This window comes from Sciurus vulgaris (genome assembly GCF_902686455.1).
Source record: "Sciurus vulgaris genome assembly, chromosome: 10".
NCBI lineage: Eukaryota > Metazoa > Chordata > Mammalia > Rodentia > Sciuridae > Sciurus > Sciurus vulgaris.
The window spans coordinates 100,847,453-100,861,338 of NC_136470.1; the positions used below are offsets into that span (position 1 = coordinate 100,847,453).

The 13,886-nt window shown below is 37.4% G+C and overlaps 1 protein-coding gene across 5 annotated transcripts in view; it reads right to left on the reverse strand.

Moving 5' to 3' along the window:
- FNDC3B (fibronectin type III domain containing 3B) overlaps window positions 1-13,886 on the reverse strand; it is a 366,748-nt gene that overhangs the window by 136,424 nt on the left and 216,438 nt on the right. For all 5 annotated transcript variants that reach the window (XM_079155120.1, XM_079155124.1, XM_079155121.1 and 2 more), the window contains exons 5-6: window positions 5,203-5,446; window positions 1,265-1,555 (exon numbers count right to left, since the gene is read on the reverse strand). In XM_079155120.1, coding sequence (XP_079011246.1) covers window positions 1,265-1,555; window positions 5,203-5,446 — 535 coding nt within the window. The remainder of the gene's footprint in view (window positions 1-1,264; window positions 1,556-5,202; window positions 5,447-13,886) is intronic.

Sequence of the window (13,886 nt, forward strand, 5' to 3'; positions counted from 1 at the left end):
CACACTATAGCAATACAGTCAAGTCAAAGTTTACAGCAGCACAGTTCACAACAGCCAAATTATGGAACCAGTTCAGGTGCCTGTCAATAGAAACAGGTTAAAAGAATGTGGTATATATACATACACATAATGGAGTTTTACTCAGTCATAAAGAATGAAATTATGGCACTTGTCATTACATGAATGAAAATGGGGAACATCATGCTAAGTGAAATTAGACTCAAAATCAAGAGTGCAACGTTTTTCTCATTTATGGGAACTAGACTAAAGGGGGTCATGCAGAAATCATAAAGACCAGTGGAGTAGAAGGAAACTGAGAGGAAGAGAAAATGTTACCTTCTTTTGCTTTATTTAAGTTAGTGTACTATATGCCTACATAAGAAGTCAGTTTTTTCCTCCTCTGATATCAAATATTTAAATCTCACTCCAACACTCATTGAAATAGCACATACCTTTCTCCCCTAATCTGCCAATCTAATCCATAAAATTAATCTAACCAAAACACAAGCCCTTCTGAGCGGATGACTCTCATATCTATATGTGCTAAGCCTGGTCCTTCCATCTCATTCTTGGCCTATGAACACTTCGCTCAGATTGCCAGAGGTGGCACTGAATATACCTGATGCCTGCGACTGTAGAGAAATAGATTCCTGTTCTGTGATGACACACTTCATTAAAGCATGGAATATAATATCTGGTTTACAAGACAATTATCTTGAGATTTAAGATAGTCCCATATTTGTTCAAAAATTGCTCTACTTTGGATTTCTTCCATATCTGTCTAGTTAGAGTAAAACAACAGAAGTTGGCTAATGTGAAAAAGCAGATACTTGTTACTGAGATAAGTAGAAAGTTACATGGCACATGTTAAGAAAAAGTAATATTTAGGCCCAGTGCAGTGGTACATGCCTATAATCTCAGCTGCTTAAGAGGCTGAGGCAGAGAGGACTGCAAATTTGAGGCCAGCCTATGCAACTTAGTGAGACCCTGTCTCAAAAAGAAAAAGAAAAAAAGAAACTGGGGGAGGGGGTTGTTTGTGTTGCTCAAAGCAGAGTACTTGCCTACTATGCATGAGGCCCTGGGTTTGATCCCCAGGATCACAAAAAATAAAATAATGTAGTCTATTCTTACTAAGAAACGGATCAGAGAGGGCTACCAAATCATCCATACCAGAAAAACCGACTACCATGAAATAATGTTCTTTATGTCAAAGATGGCTCCTCTGGGATGATACACTCGTCACGCTAACGGTCATGAGCATTACCTTGCAAGTCTGAATCATTTGACTTTGGACTGCTCCTCGCTCGCCGCTCTGTTTTCTTGATTCCTGGCCCACCACCGCTGCCGCCTCCCCCGCCTCCACTGCCTCCACCACTGTGACCCTTCCCGTAGCCGTTGTATACAGTTGTGCAGTTGCTTTTGTAGATGGATGAAGGAGGGCTATTGAGGCGGTTTTGGCGGTCAATCTGACGGTCCTTCAGTTTTTTGTGTGGAGGTTTGCTGTACTGGTCTTCTCGGGTAATGTAGCTTGACATTCCATAGAGTGGTATAATTTCTAAAACGGACGGGTATGACAAATGCAAGCTCAGATCATATTTTCAATAATAAATGATTAAAAGGTCAAATGACCTGACCCCTAAAGAAGTCTAAAGTACTACTAAATACATTATAAAAAATATATTTTAAGAAAATGCTATGTACATTGTACATGTTTAAAGCATTTCTATTTGTTTCTAACTAATCAAGAAATCATCCATTATTAATGGTCATAAGGCATGTTTAGCTGGGCACATTGGTAAAGGCCTGTAATCCCAGCAGCTCAGGAGGCTGAGACAGGTGGATTGAAAGTTTGAGGTCAGTGTCAGTAATTTAGGGAGGCCCTAGGCAACTTAGTGAGACTCTGTCTCAAAATAAAAAAATAAAAATAAAAATAAAAAAAACAAGGGATGAAGGTGTGGCTCAGAGGTTAAGTGCCCCTGGGTTCAATTCTTGGCACACACACAAAAGAACATATGGCATATTTAGAAATTTTCCATAAACTATGGAGACAAATGAAGAAGACAAAGTTGTCCTCAAACAGTTCAAATTCTAGTTAAATTTATAACTAAGTTTGATTTTGCCTGCCAAAATGGTTTCAATAGTTGCAATACATGAAAAGATTAGACAAATAAAACACTTTAAAAGTATATTTAGAATCAAGATATCTACAGGTATATTTATCCTTATAGACAGAATAGCATTTCTTCTGAAAGGTACATAGCAACCACAATATAAACAGTTACTTGCAGCATTCAGAAGAGCCAAAATTTGAAGAAAAATTGCTAAAATAATAAAATGAGAAATTGTCATTAAAAAACAAAACAAAACAAAACAAAACATGGAATGAGGGGAAATGATCAAGGACAAAGTGGGGAAAGGATAAGCCATCTTGACAATCTGGTGCCAGAGAGGTGTGATCTCAAACTGCTCTTCTGGAGTAATCAAAGGCAAGGCAGAAGTGGGTTGCTGCCTGACTCCGCTATGTGTATTTTGAAGTGGCACAAAAAGACCTGCAATGTAATCTTGTGATCTTACAGAGATATTTATTTTACATCCAGAATTTTTTTAATCAGTGCGAAACTATTTTTAGGCATCAATAAAAATGACAATGTAGCTGGGCTCGGTGGTCTTTAATTCCAGTGACTCTGGAAGTTGAGACAGCAGGATCTCAAGTTTGAGGCCAAGCTGAGCAACTGAATGAGACCCTGTCTCAAAATAAAAATATAAAAGGGGCTGGAGATGTAGTTCAGTGACAAAGTAACCCAGAGTCTAATCCCCAGTATCAAAATAAAGGACAGTATAAAACACAGACACTGGGTCTTTCATCTTTATAAGAAAAAAAAGCCTCTCATAAAGTAACCACGCAAACCACCACCCAATCCTGACCACTTCTGCGAGTGAAAAGGAAGGACTATCCATACCTTCAATTGGGACTTGTCCCAGGAATATATGGATACCCTGTCTAATTTAACAATTGCTATTTCAATTGTTCAATGGTAAAATTCTACTTTTTCTTTTCTTTTTGTTCACATCGCTAAAGGAAAAAAAAAGGGGGGGGGATCTTCATGAGATAATCAATTTGCACATACAGACCTATTTGCAAAGTATATATTCATATAAACTACAACAAAATATTCCAGATGAATGATAAACGTTTCTAAATGCTACAATGCATCACACTTGAGATTTACGGTATTCACCATGGACACTAATATAAAAATTTAAAACATGTTAACAAATTTTATGGTTTAGTAAATGAATGTTTAATTTGCTTTTATGCATGCACATCAAGAACTAAGACAAGAGAATAAATAAAAGGCTTTTTAAAGTAAAGGGATTTTGTTTCACTGCTGTCTTTCACTTAAGGAAGGAACTTTACTTGTACATTACTGCTGTCATTTTAATGAAATTAGATCAAAATACACCAAGAAATGAAGAGACTATAAAGTTTTTTGCTTAATTCTAATGGTGATTTAAGTCACAGTGTTATTCTGCCTAAAAATGCAAAGAATTACTTACAATAACTAATCAAATGTAAATGCCATATAAGTAGTTGGTAAACTGTACTGTTTAGGGCATAATGAAAAGAAAAAAGTCTGTATATGTTCAATGCTATCATAACTTTAATGTTTTTGATGCCAGGCTGATTGAATCCATGGATGTGCAACTGTAAATATGAAAGGTTGGATATACTTGTCAATTTTTAAAAATTGCAGGATTTTTGTGTTTTATTTTCTCATTCAAAATAAATATTCCTTTTTATGTTCAAAAAAAATATATTCAAAGGACACCACTTACAAAACAGTAACTATGTGGCATTCTGCTAACAAGCTAAAAGAAGGCAAGTCAGAGGAACATTATCAAGGGGTGAGTCAATAGCCAAGGTACTTCCTAATGTTACTACAGCTTGGATAAATCTAGAAAACTCCAACAAACTCTCCAATATTTAATATTTACTGTGTCAAAACACTGACTACTTTTCTTAAAAGTTAACTAAACTGTTTGTTTTTATTTAAGTGTCTTCATATGATGAAGATGGGTGTGTCCACTCCTTGATGGGTGTGTCTATCACTAGGCAAAAAGGTCAAATTACTGAAAAATTACTGATGCAGCTGATGCTACTGATTTCATGTTTTGCTATCATTTTCTCACACCTTGAATTTTCTGAGTCATGCTAAATTTCTGACTACTATAAAAAAATTCTATCCCTAAATTACAACAGAAATTACAACAGTATACTTCACTTAAAATACTCTTTCTATAATAAGAAAAAAAAAAAGTAATGTGAGCTGAATATATAGGGAAAAAATTGAGAATTGGTATTGAAAAGAGAAAGCAAGATAACTTGCTCAAAAATTTTGTAACAGGTGTTTCTCATTCAATTTATCTGAACCAATGTAAGTGTTCAAAGCCATAAAATGCTTCAATTCACAGAAGAAAATCACTTTGTAAAGTCTTAAAGAGGTTAAAGTCTAATTTTTACCTCACTTATCTGGGTTCTTAGGATTCATTTTGATAGAGAAGAGCTTAGACTAAATCAACATCAAGGCCAAAACTTTAAAAAGACCTCTTGGTAGTTCAGAGGCTCTTTTCATGGCAAGGTAAGCATTTGCCTAACGATCAGGGAACTGCAGCTGCTCTAATGGTTAGTCTCGAAATAAAAGCAGGTTCAGGCAGGCCACGTCAATAGCCAGGGGATTTTTAGGTTCTGCCAAGACAGATCTTTGGGGAAACCAAAAGGATATTGAGACTTCACAATCCTCTAACATTGGAAATAGGGCACAAAACATTTCAATTTCCCTTCTACTGCTAACCCATACCAATGCCAAAGAAATACTGTGCCCCCATTCTGCCTGGGGTCATTCTTACATAAACACAGGAAAAGAGGACATAGAAACATATGTAATAGATCACTGGTTCTTCTAAAAAAGTGGTCACCCCATTTCTTGGTCTTTTGTGGGTGGGGAAAACTGTGAGAATGTGGGGAAACTGAGAGAAAGAAAGAGGGTTGCAACCCACAACATAATCATTCCAAGACACAATTCAGGACAAAGGAAGCTGGGAGCATCCCATGAGCTGCAGATCAGATAGAAGGGTGCTCATATACATCTCAGTGTAGAAACCAGTTTCAGCAGCTCCTGGAGGCAGCAATAATCTACTCACCTTGCTCACCGTATATTGTGGGGGGAAGGTGATGCTGAGGAAAAAACTGAGGTGGCATGTCTCCAGGTCCAGTAACGGGTGGGTAGTAAGCCGTGTGTGAGTTATGAATGAAATGTGGATGGTGGGTCAGGTAGGGGGGCAGGTGGTGGGTTGGAGACATGGCTGAGGGGTAGCTTGGGGGATAACACTCAGGAGACTGGGGTGTGACCACCACCCGGCGAACTCCAGTACTGTCTTCAATCACCTGAAGAAAAAGCAAAAAGAGAGAATATAGTACACATTATTAGCTAACATGCTATGAATATATATATATGGAATTAATAATTTGATCATTTTATTCTTTCACCTATTAAAAAAAGTATGTTATATTCTGATTCTGGAATTCATCCAGTTACAATCAGATTTAAAATGAGTTCTAGCCATTAAAATGTGAAAAAACGAACTATCGACCATCTTATTCTGATTTCACAAAATTTTTCAAAGAGACCAACAGCTTGATTACAAACCTTGCTTTTGTCATAAACTTTTCACTGGCTTCATTCTAAGACAAATGAACATAATGTGTATTTAAATTGATTTTAGGAGTGATCTTGAATGTAACTATCAGCTCAATGGTTCTATAAAGAGGCTTTCTGACCACTGGAGTATGTTTCCAGTGCTGTGCTTCCAAATCTACCTGACAGCATCCTGCCTGACTCCTGCTTTAACATGCAACACAAGGGCTTTAGGAAACAAAAGGAACATTAGTGTCAGAAGCCAAAAAAATGCCCTAAAAGATGCTTTAATCTGGGATTGAGGATGTGGATGAAATGAAGGGATTCTGACCAACGACAAAGTTGAGCAATCCCAAATCAGGATGGACTCCTTTGCTCCCAAGTTGTCTTGAAGCTACCATGAGTGCTGGGCAGGATGGCGCTGGGAAGGGCAACCCGTCATGAGGAAATGGAGGTGAACAATACTCTATCCACAATTCCTCCCAGTGTTTTTCAGCTCACCCAAGGAAGGTGACTAAGGTAGTGTGAGACCAACACTTACTGCCTCCTACCTGCTTGAAGAGCAAACAATTTTGGTGAAACTCAAGAAAAGGAAGAGCAAATACAACAGACAGCATGATCAAAGGTGAAGCTGTGGGGAGTGCAGAGAGGACAGCAACAGATGACAGAATCAAGGACCTCAAGGAATTATAAGACAGACAGCTGAGAGAATGGCCCTCAGAATAGATCCCTGCAAGGAAGAGACATGAGAGTAACTTGGGGGACAGAGGGTATGGCTCAGGGGTAGAAACCTGCCTAGCATATCCAAGAGTCTGGGTTCAATGCCCAGTACTGCAAACATTAAAAAAAAAAAAAAAAAAAAAAAAAAAAAAGAGTAAACTTGCAAGCCAGGGATAGGCCACCGAGGAGGTACACCAATATCAATTCTTTAAGACAATCATGCGTATACTCTGACAGGAAGTTTTGGTTTTTTTAAAAATAAGAAGTCTGAATATTGAACCTGTATATTGAAATGGATTTCTTATTACACCTCAGGAGGTTGATTACGGGCCAAAATAAAATGACTTAATCATGTCTAATAACAACAACAAACTATACTTAGGTTCATTTTTTAAAATATTGCTTAAGCCAAATTGGCAAGTCTATCACTGTGTAGTAGTGTATACTTTAATGTACAAGTGATAAGTTTAGCTTGAATTAACAGCCATTCATCTTTATACTAAGAAAATAATTTTTTTTCATTTTAACATAAAGTTCCCTCTGTTCATATTTCATAAAATAATATTACTCCTTAAAATTAAGATTCTAAATCAAAGCTCACTCAGATAGTTTTTTCTGTGTTCTTTCTTTAATAAATGTACCTTCTTCTGAGCCTTTAACAAACTAATTATATTAACCCATTTATGAATGCACAGTGCTAATTTACAAGAGCATATGAAACCTGTTTAAAGCATGACACTGCAAATTTTCATACATATATTGATATTTAACAGCAAAGAACTTTCTTTTCTATGAAAAGAGCAGAGCAGAAATATACTGTTTGGCCATAAAGAAGAATAAAATTATGGCATTTACAGGTAAAAGGATGCAGTTGGAGACTATCATGCTAAGTGAGATAAACCAATCCCAAAAAAATCAAAGGCCAAATGATTTCTCTGACAGGCGGATGATGACACATAATGGGAGGGAGGCAAGAATGGAGGAAGGATGGATTGTATAGAGGAAAAAGAGAAGTGGGGAGGGGGTGAGGGAAAGGGGAAAAAAAATAAATATGCTGTTTGGTAGAACATTTTGCACAATTTTAATTTAAATACGTTTTGTGTTATTCTTACCATCTGATACAAACTTGCATTATACTAGTGTCTTTCTTTCCTTTTCTACTTTCCACTAGCTATTAGGAAACGTGTAAGTTATGTTTCAGGTATTTTTCTTTCATATCGTAATCCAATCCTAGAAGATCCACAGAAGTAAAATCTGTTTTCTAGAAGATTACAACCTTTATTATTTCAACAAATGTAGGTGTCCTATAGTTAACCAGATGTGTGGACTTCACTGATACAATAAAACAGAACTCACAGTAAATATGATCTCCTTGTGCTTATAAGCAATGGTAGTTAAAATAAAAATAATTTATTATTTTTATCATTTTACCATATAATTTTTTTTTTTTTTTTTTTTTTTGGGTACCAGGGATTGAACCCAGGAGCACTTAACCATTGAGTTACACCCCAGCTATACCCTCCCTTTTTTTTAAAAAATTTTTGAGACAGGATCTTGCTAAGTTGCTGAGTCTGGCCTTGAACCTGTGATCCTCCTGCCTCAGTCTCCCGAGCCTCTGGGATTACAGGCATACACCATCATGCCCAACTTATACAATTTCTGACTTAATATAACAAAGTGCTTTTTTAAATAAAAAAGCACTAAGAAAAAATTACACTCAAGAGGGAAAAAAGAAACAAAAATGAAGATGTGGAGCTGTACGATTATCTTTTCACTACCGTATTTTGTAAGAATACTTGTACTACTTTTAAAAATTAATAAATGTCAATCTAAGGGATAAATTGGCCTTCATACACACACCAAAAAGTTCCCACTTAGAAAATTAAGTAGTTTTGAAACCACAAATTGCCTGCACATATAAAAAGTGACACCTCCATTTCTAATTATCTTAAATTATTCTGTTGTATTTGTGAAAAATATCACATGTACATGCACAATGGAAAACTTCAGAAACCTGCTCTTACCAAACCCCGGTCTATACAAAAAAGTCAAAAGTATGTATTAATATTTTGCTAACTATTCTTCTATAACATAAATTGCAACATATTTTAGTTATCAAATTCAGTGGCAAACTAAGGAAATTATTCTTTTGTTCTGCCAAAGAATAAGTCTCAGGAGCAATCATAATGCATGAAAGAATAAGCAACTTAGGAAATGGTGGCATAACCTTGTTTCATAAAGACGGTTCATAAGTAAATATATATTGTATTAGAAGATTTTAGACATCTGAAAGAGTTCAGTCCAAAAATCCTGAGGCAATAAAACAAGACTTCAGTCTTCTTAAATGACTATGGAAAATACAGATTAATTTCCTTTTCGGATGAATGAAATTATGACAATGTCCAGAGGCAGACAAATCACCTGTATTCAATTCAACAATTATTTCCTGACATATACTATATGCTAAGCACTGAATAGTCAATAATAAAAAAAAAAAAATAGGTGCTAAGCAGTAAGACTCATCTACAGAGCCTGAGAAAAATACAAAGAGAAAAATTAGATTAAGTCCTAGTAAGTTCTGTCACAGAAATCAGATGCAAGGCTCTTAGTCTAGATTTTTCCCAGTTCTGTGACTCAACAGAACCGTCACTCATGTATCTTCTCTGGAGAAGCACAGAACCTTGAAAAAGTTCACTGAATTAAGTTCTCAAACTGCTACCCATTATGGGACTGAATTGTGTCCACCTTACCCCCAAATTCACGTGTTGAAGTCCTGATGCTCAGTACCTTAGAAAGTGCCTTTTAAAGAGTAATTAAAGTAAAACAAGATCATATGGGGGGGGGGGGGGGGCTCTCATCCAATGTATGACCACTGTCTTTATAAGAGGAGATTAGGATATGCACAGTCAGGTGAAGACACCAAAGGAACAGAACCACCTACAGGTCAGATGAGAGGCCTCAGAAGAAACCAAACCTGCCCACCACCTCAATCTCACAACCTCCAGCCTCCAGAACTAAGAAAATTTATGTTATGTAACCCATACAGAGCCCATGGGGGTTTGTTCCGGCAGCCCAAGCAAACTACTACACCACGTATGAGAGCCTCAAGAGGGTGAAGGCTGAATCCAAGTTTCTACCTTGCCTTGTCTACTTTAAAAAATAAAAACATTAAGAAATCACCTCTCTTTAAAAAAGTGATGCACTTATCCTACATAAGTAAACACCCAGCCATGATTCTCAAACTAACAAAGAAAGTCAGTCTGACAGCAAGTAGCGGTGGGTTTGATTCTTTATCATATTTTGTTCATTACTGTAAGCATTTATTGAAAATCTTCTATATGCCTAGTGTTCTTCCTTATCCTTGGGCCTAGGTACTAGGATAAGTGGCTAGAAAAGAAAGCATAAAGGATAGTTGGGGACAATCTCTGTCTTACTCATACAAGTATGATCAAGAGAACCAACAGAATAGCCTGGAGACAAAAGCAAGAGGGGGAGATAAGAGGAGCCCTGTGGGACAGGGGCCAAGGGAGGAACTCAGTCAATACCAGTGACCTTGCTAGCTGCCAGACACCAGTCTCATCTGACTTCCCTAATCACCTGAGAATGAGACACTAGCATTCTGTTTTACATGAAGGAAACTGAAGCTGGACAGCACAATTAAAATGTATGCCTACCCAAGTTAGAGAGCTGGGGTTTTCCTGCTGGTCTGAACACTCCTGTTTTCATTCTGTGTAGAATTATACAGAAGGTAGGGATGATGAGCAGGAAGTACTGACAATCAACTGATGAGAACTGGAGCATGTGGGTTATTAAGAGATGTGAAAGGATTCAAGACACAGCCAATATTTATTGACTGCCTACTACTGTGCTTTAATACCCTCTACCTGAAAGGGGTCAGGACACGTTCAGTTCCTCAAACAGTGCCTGACACATAATAATGGCAAAATCTTACCACCAATTACTAGTATCAATGTTACCATCTCATTACATCCTCCCAACAATCAGTGAGGCAAATAAGGTTGTAGTTATCCCCATTTTAGAAATAAAAAAATGAAGCTCAGGGAAGTCAAGCCAACTTGCCTAAAAACAGAGCTTACAGGAGGAAAAATAAATTTTGAGCCCAAGAATTAAAATTGATCTTGTAAAAGCATTTGTTCCAAGTGTCTTTTCTCTTAGCAAACAGAGAAGGTAGTTTCTCTTTCTGAACTGGAATGTTCCACAGGAATTTTAATAAACTCCTTAGCTTCTGAAACTCTTTCCTTCAACTCTTATTGGGCTGCAAAACCACAACAATCAAAACAGAAGCTTAAAGGACAGGAGGCAGAAAAAAAAATTTAAAAACCTGCCCTGGATTGGTCAGGGATAATCCAGGAAGCAGGCACAGCAGCCTCTGCAGGTAGACATACATGAACCCACAAACATGGATACAGAACGCTGTCATGCAGCCAGCCTGTGGGGGTGGCAAGGCACATGGCACAAGCTGCCTGCACACAGAAAATTGGGACCAAGTGAGTTTATGAAAATTGGCTAAGCTGCATTCCTAACTGTTGCCAACCTATCTGAAGGGGGCTCCAGGCCCTTCCAGGAAGTGAAGGTATCTTAGATAACAGCCAGCATGCAGGCAGTGAACAAAGAGAAGAAAAAGGTCAGTCAACTTAAAACAGTTGCACAGCTGTCAGACAAGTAGGCAGCAGGTCCAGGGTTCACCCAACTGGCTGCATGCTCTTTCTCCCACCTAGCACCTCTCTCCTGCAGCCTGGATTTTAGATCTACTCCCCAACCCAATGCAAGTCCCTCAAAAACAACTGAGAGCATAGAAGGCTTTCAATAAATACTGGTAAAATAAACAAATAAATGAAAAAGCCTTCTCCTTCCCAAAATATTTAAAAACAATAATGTTGATCTACTTTAGATTTGATATATGCCAACAGATTAACACATTCATTATCAAGTTTTGCCCCATTAACTCCGGTAAATAATTGGCATTCTACTATAAAATTCCAGATAATCTTGGAGCTGGGGATGTAGTTTAATGGTAGAACAACTCCCTGGCATGTGTGAGGCCCTTGGTTTGATCCACAGCACCACAAAAAAAAAAAAAAATTTCAGATGATATGAGCCCAGTAAATTATGTATTTGTCATTCCTGACCCTCTTGTCACAAGTATTTATATAGAAAGACCACATGTGTATAGCATAAGATCTACTTTACTCCCATATAAGACTGAACAGTTTATTCATCATCAACCAGGAGTACAAAAACTGCAACTCTCACATTCCCTTTTCTCACTAAACCCCCACCACCCCTGCATTTCCTAATATGGTACAAGAGGCAAAGCAAGGGTGTTCTTGATGTTGGGTAGAGATGGGAAACATATAAGGACTACACTTTCCCTAGTCAACTGATTCCTTTCTACTATAGATGAAACTCCCATTACCATCACCCAAGACCCAGAAGAAGAAGGGAAAATTAAAATAAAAGCACGTTCGAAGAGCAGCAAAATGGTTATAGGAGCAAATAGTCAAGCATTTTATTTTACAGATGAAGTTCAAGCTACTTGTATTAAAATGGTCTTACCCTAATCTTCTGACAAGACTTATTTTTATTTGTTTCTCTATAGTTACATGATTTTCATTTGTTCTTTATAGTTACATGACAGTACATTTTGACATCTCACACACACATGGAGTATAACTTCTCATTCTTGTGGCTGAACATGAGGTGGAGCTTCACTGGTTGTGTATTCACATATGAACATAGGAAAGTGATGTCCCATTCATCCTACCGTCTTTTCTATTCCCTTCCATCGCCCCTCTCTTCATTCCCCTTTGTCTAATCCAATGAACTTCTATTCCTTCCCCCACACGCACACTTTTCTGGTCTTTTAAATTTTAATGGTTAAAACTGCGAAAAGGTTAACACTGATGGGATAATATTTTATCTTTCAAAATGTCTCATTATCATTCATTCGCTGAGAGGAAAAACCCTGTAAGTTTATGACCACTTTCTTTTACCACAGGACATGCTTATATTTGCACCCAAATGGGAAGACAAATGATTGGTGATGTTTCTAGGTTTCTAAAAACCCTTTCCATAATAACAAGGATTATCTTGTAGAGTACTAGCAGGTTGGTATACATACCCTCTCCTGACAAGAAGAGAAAGCTTCTTGAAAGCTTCGATTACTTTTTCAACAGTTTCGTGCTAATGGTGAAGTCAAAATGTCCAATCTTCCTAGGTAATCACAGCTAGGGTTTTAGGTAGTGAGTTGATTTATGAGTGAACAGAAGGTCCCCAAACTTTTAAAGTACACAGTCATACAATATCCAGAAAATTTTAAACTTCCCATTTGTGTTTAATTTTCAGCCCCCCACCTCCAGGTAATGGGTAAGGGACTGGAGGTAGAAGGTGACCTTCAGATTACAACCTCTCTGCTGCTGTAGAGGGGCACCACAAGCATACATATGTGTCCTCAATACTTCTGGACACGAATCTTAAAAACTGGCTTATTTCAGAGATGATCAGGATAAAAGAGACACCCCCATAAATGGCGATCCCTCCTCTGTTGGCTTTACACATCAAACATGCTTACACACTCAGAAAAAAGGCTGAGTGTCTACTGATACTCATGTTAACTTTTTTATTTGGCAAAAAGATGACAACTAGTGTATATAAGAGAAATCAACATCTAGCACTCTACTGAATACCTCTGACTCTTTCCAGCTGCTATCATCCAATGATTCCTAACTAAAATCACCAAGGGCTGGAGACAGCATGGTTTCTCTTTGGTCCACTACTTAAGTGAATTATATAATAGTATAGCTGAGGGGATAATGTAGTCAGTTACTAAGACATTTCCAATAAAGAAGGAGACCCAGAAAAGACATATCTTAGGACTGTGCAGACCCCCAGATGTGCCTCAGTTGGCTGGCACAAGCTCCATTTTTCACCAGTTACCCAGACTATAGGATCGCATGGGGACAGACACACAGCACATAACTACCCACCAGTTGAGGTTCAAGCTTCTTAAGATACTACAATAAACCAAGAGTCCTCAAAGTAGGGACTTAAGAAAAACTGATCAATTTGATACGACAATCAAATGGTAACAGACAATAATACTCCTACAATTTGTATATCACCTAATAGTTTATAGAGTGTTTAACATAGAACCTAACTCATATTAATAATCCAGATGACCTCTAACATAGGTAACATCATAGTCCTAAAGTCTAAATGAAGAATCTTCAGGTGTGATTAACCTAAGGTCAGCTAAGTGAGTGTCAAGTTTCACACTCAAGTACTGAATGGAAATACCACACTATTTCTATCACACTTTATTTCATAGCATGGACCTAAATACAAAAACAAAACAAAAACAACAAAAGGCAAATTACAAGATCAAAAATCAAATCCAATCCTTCAATATGTGGCATATTAGAACACTGAGCAAGTAGAAGAAATTATACC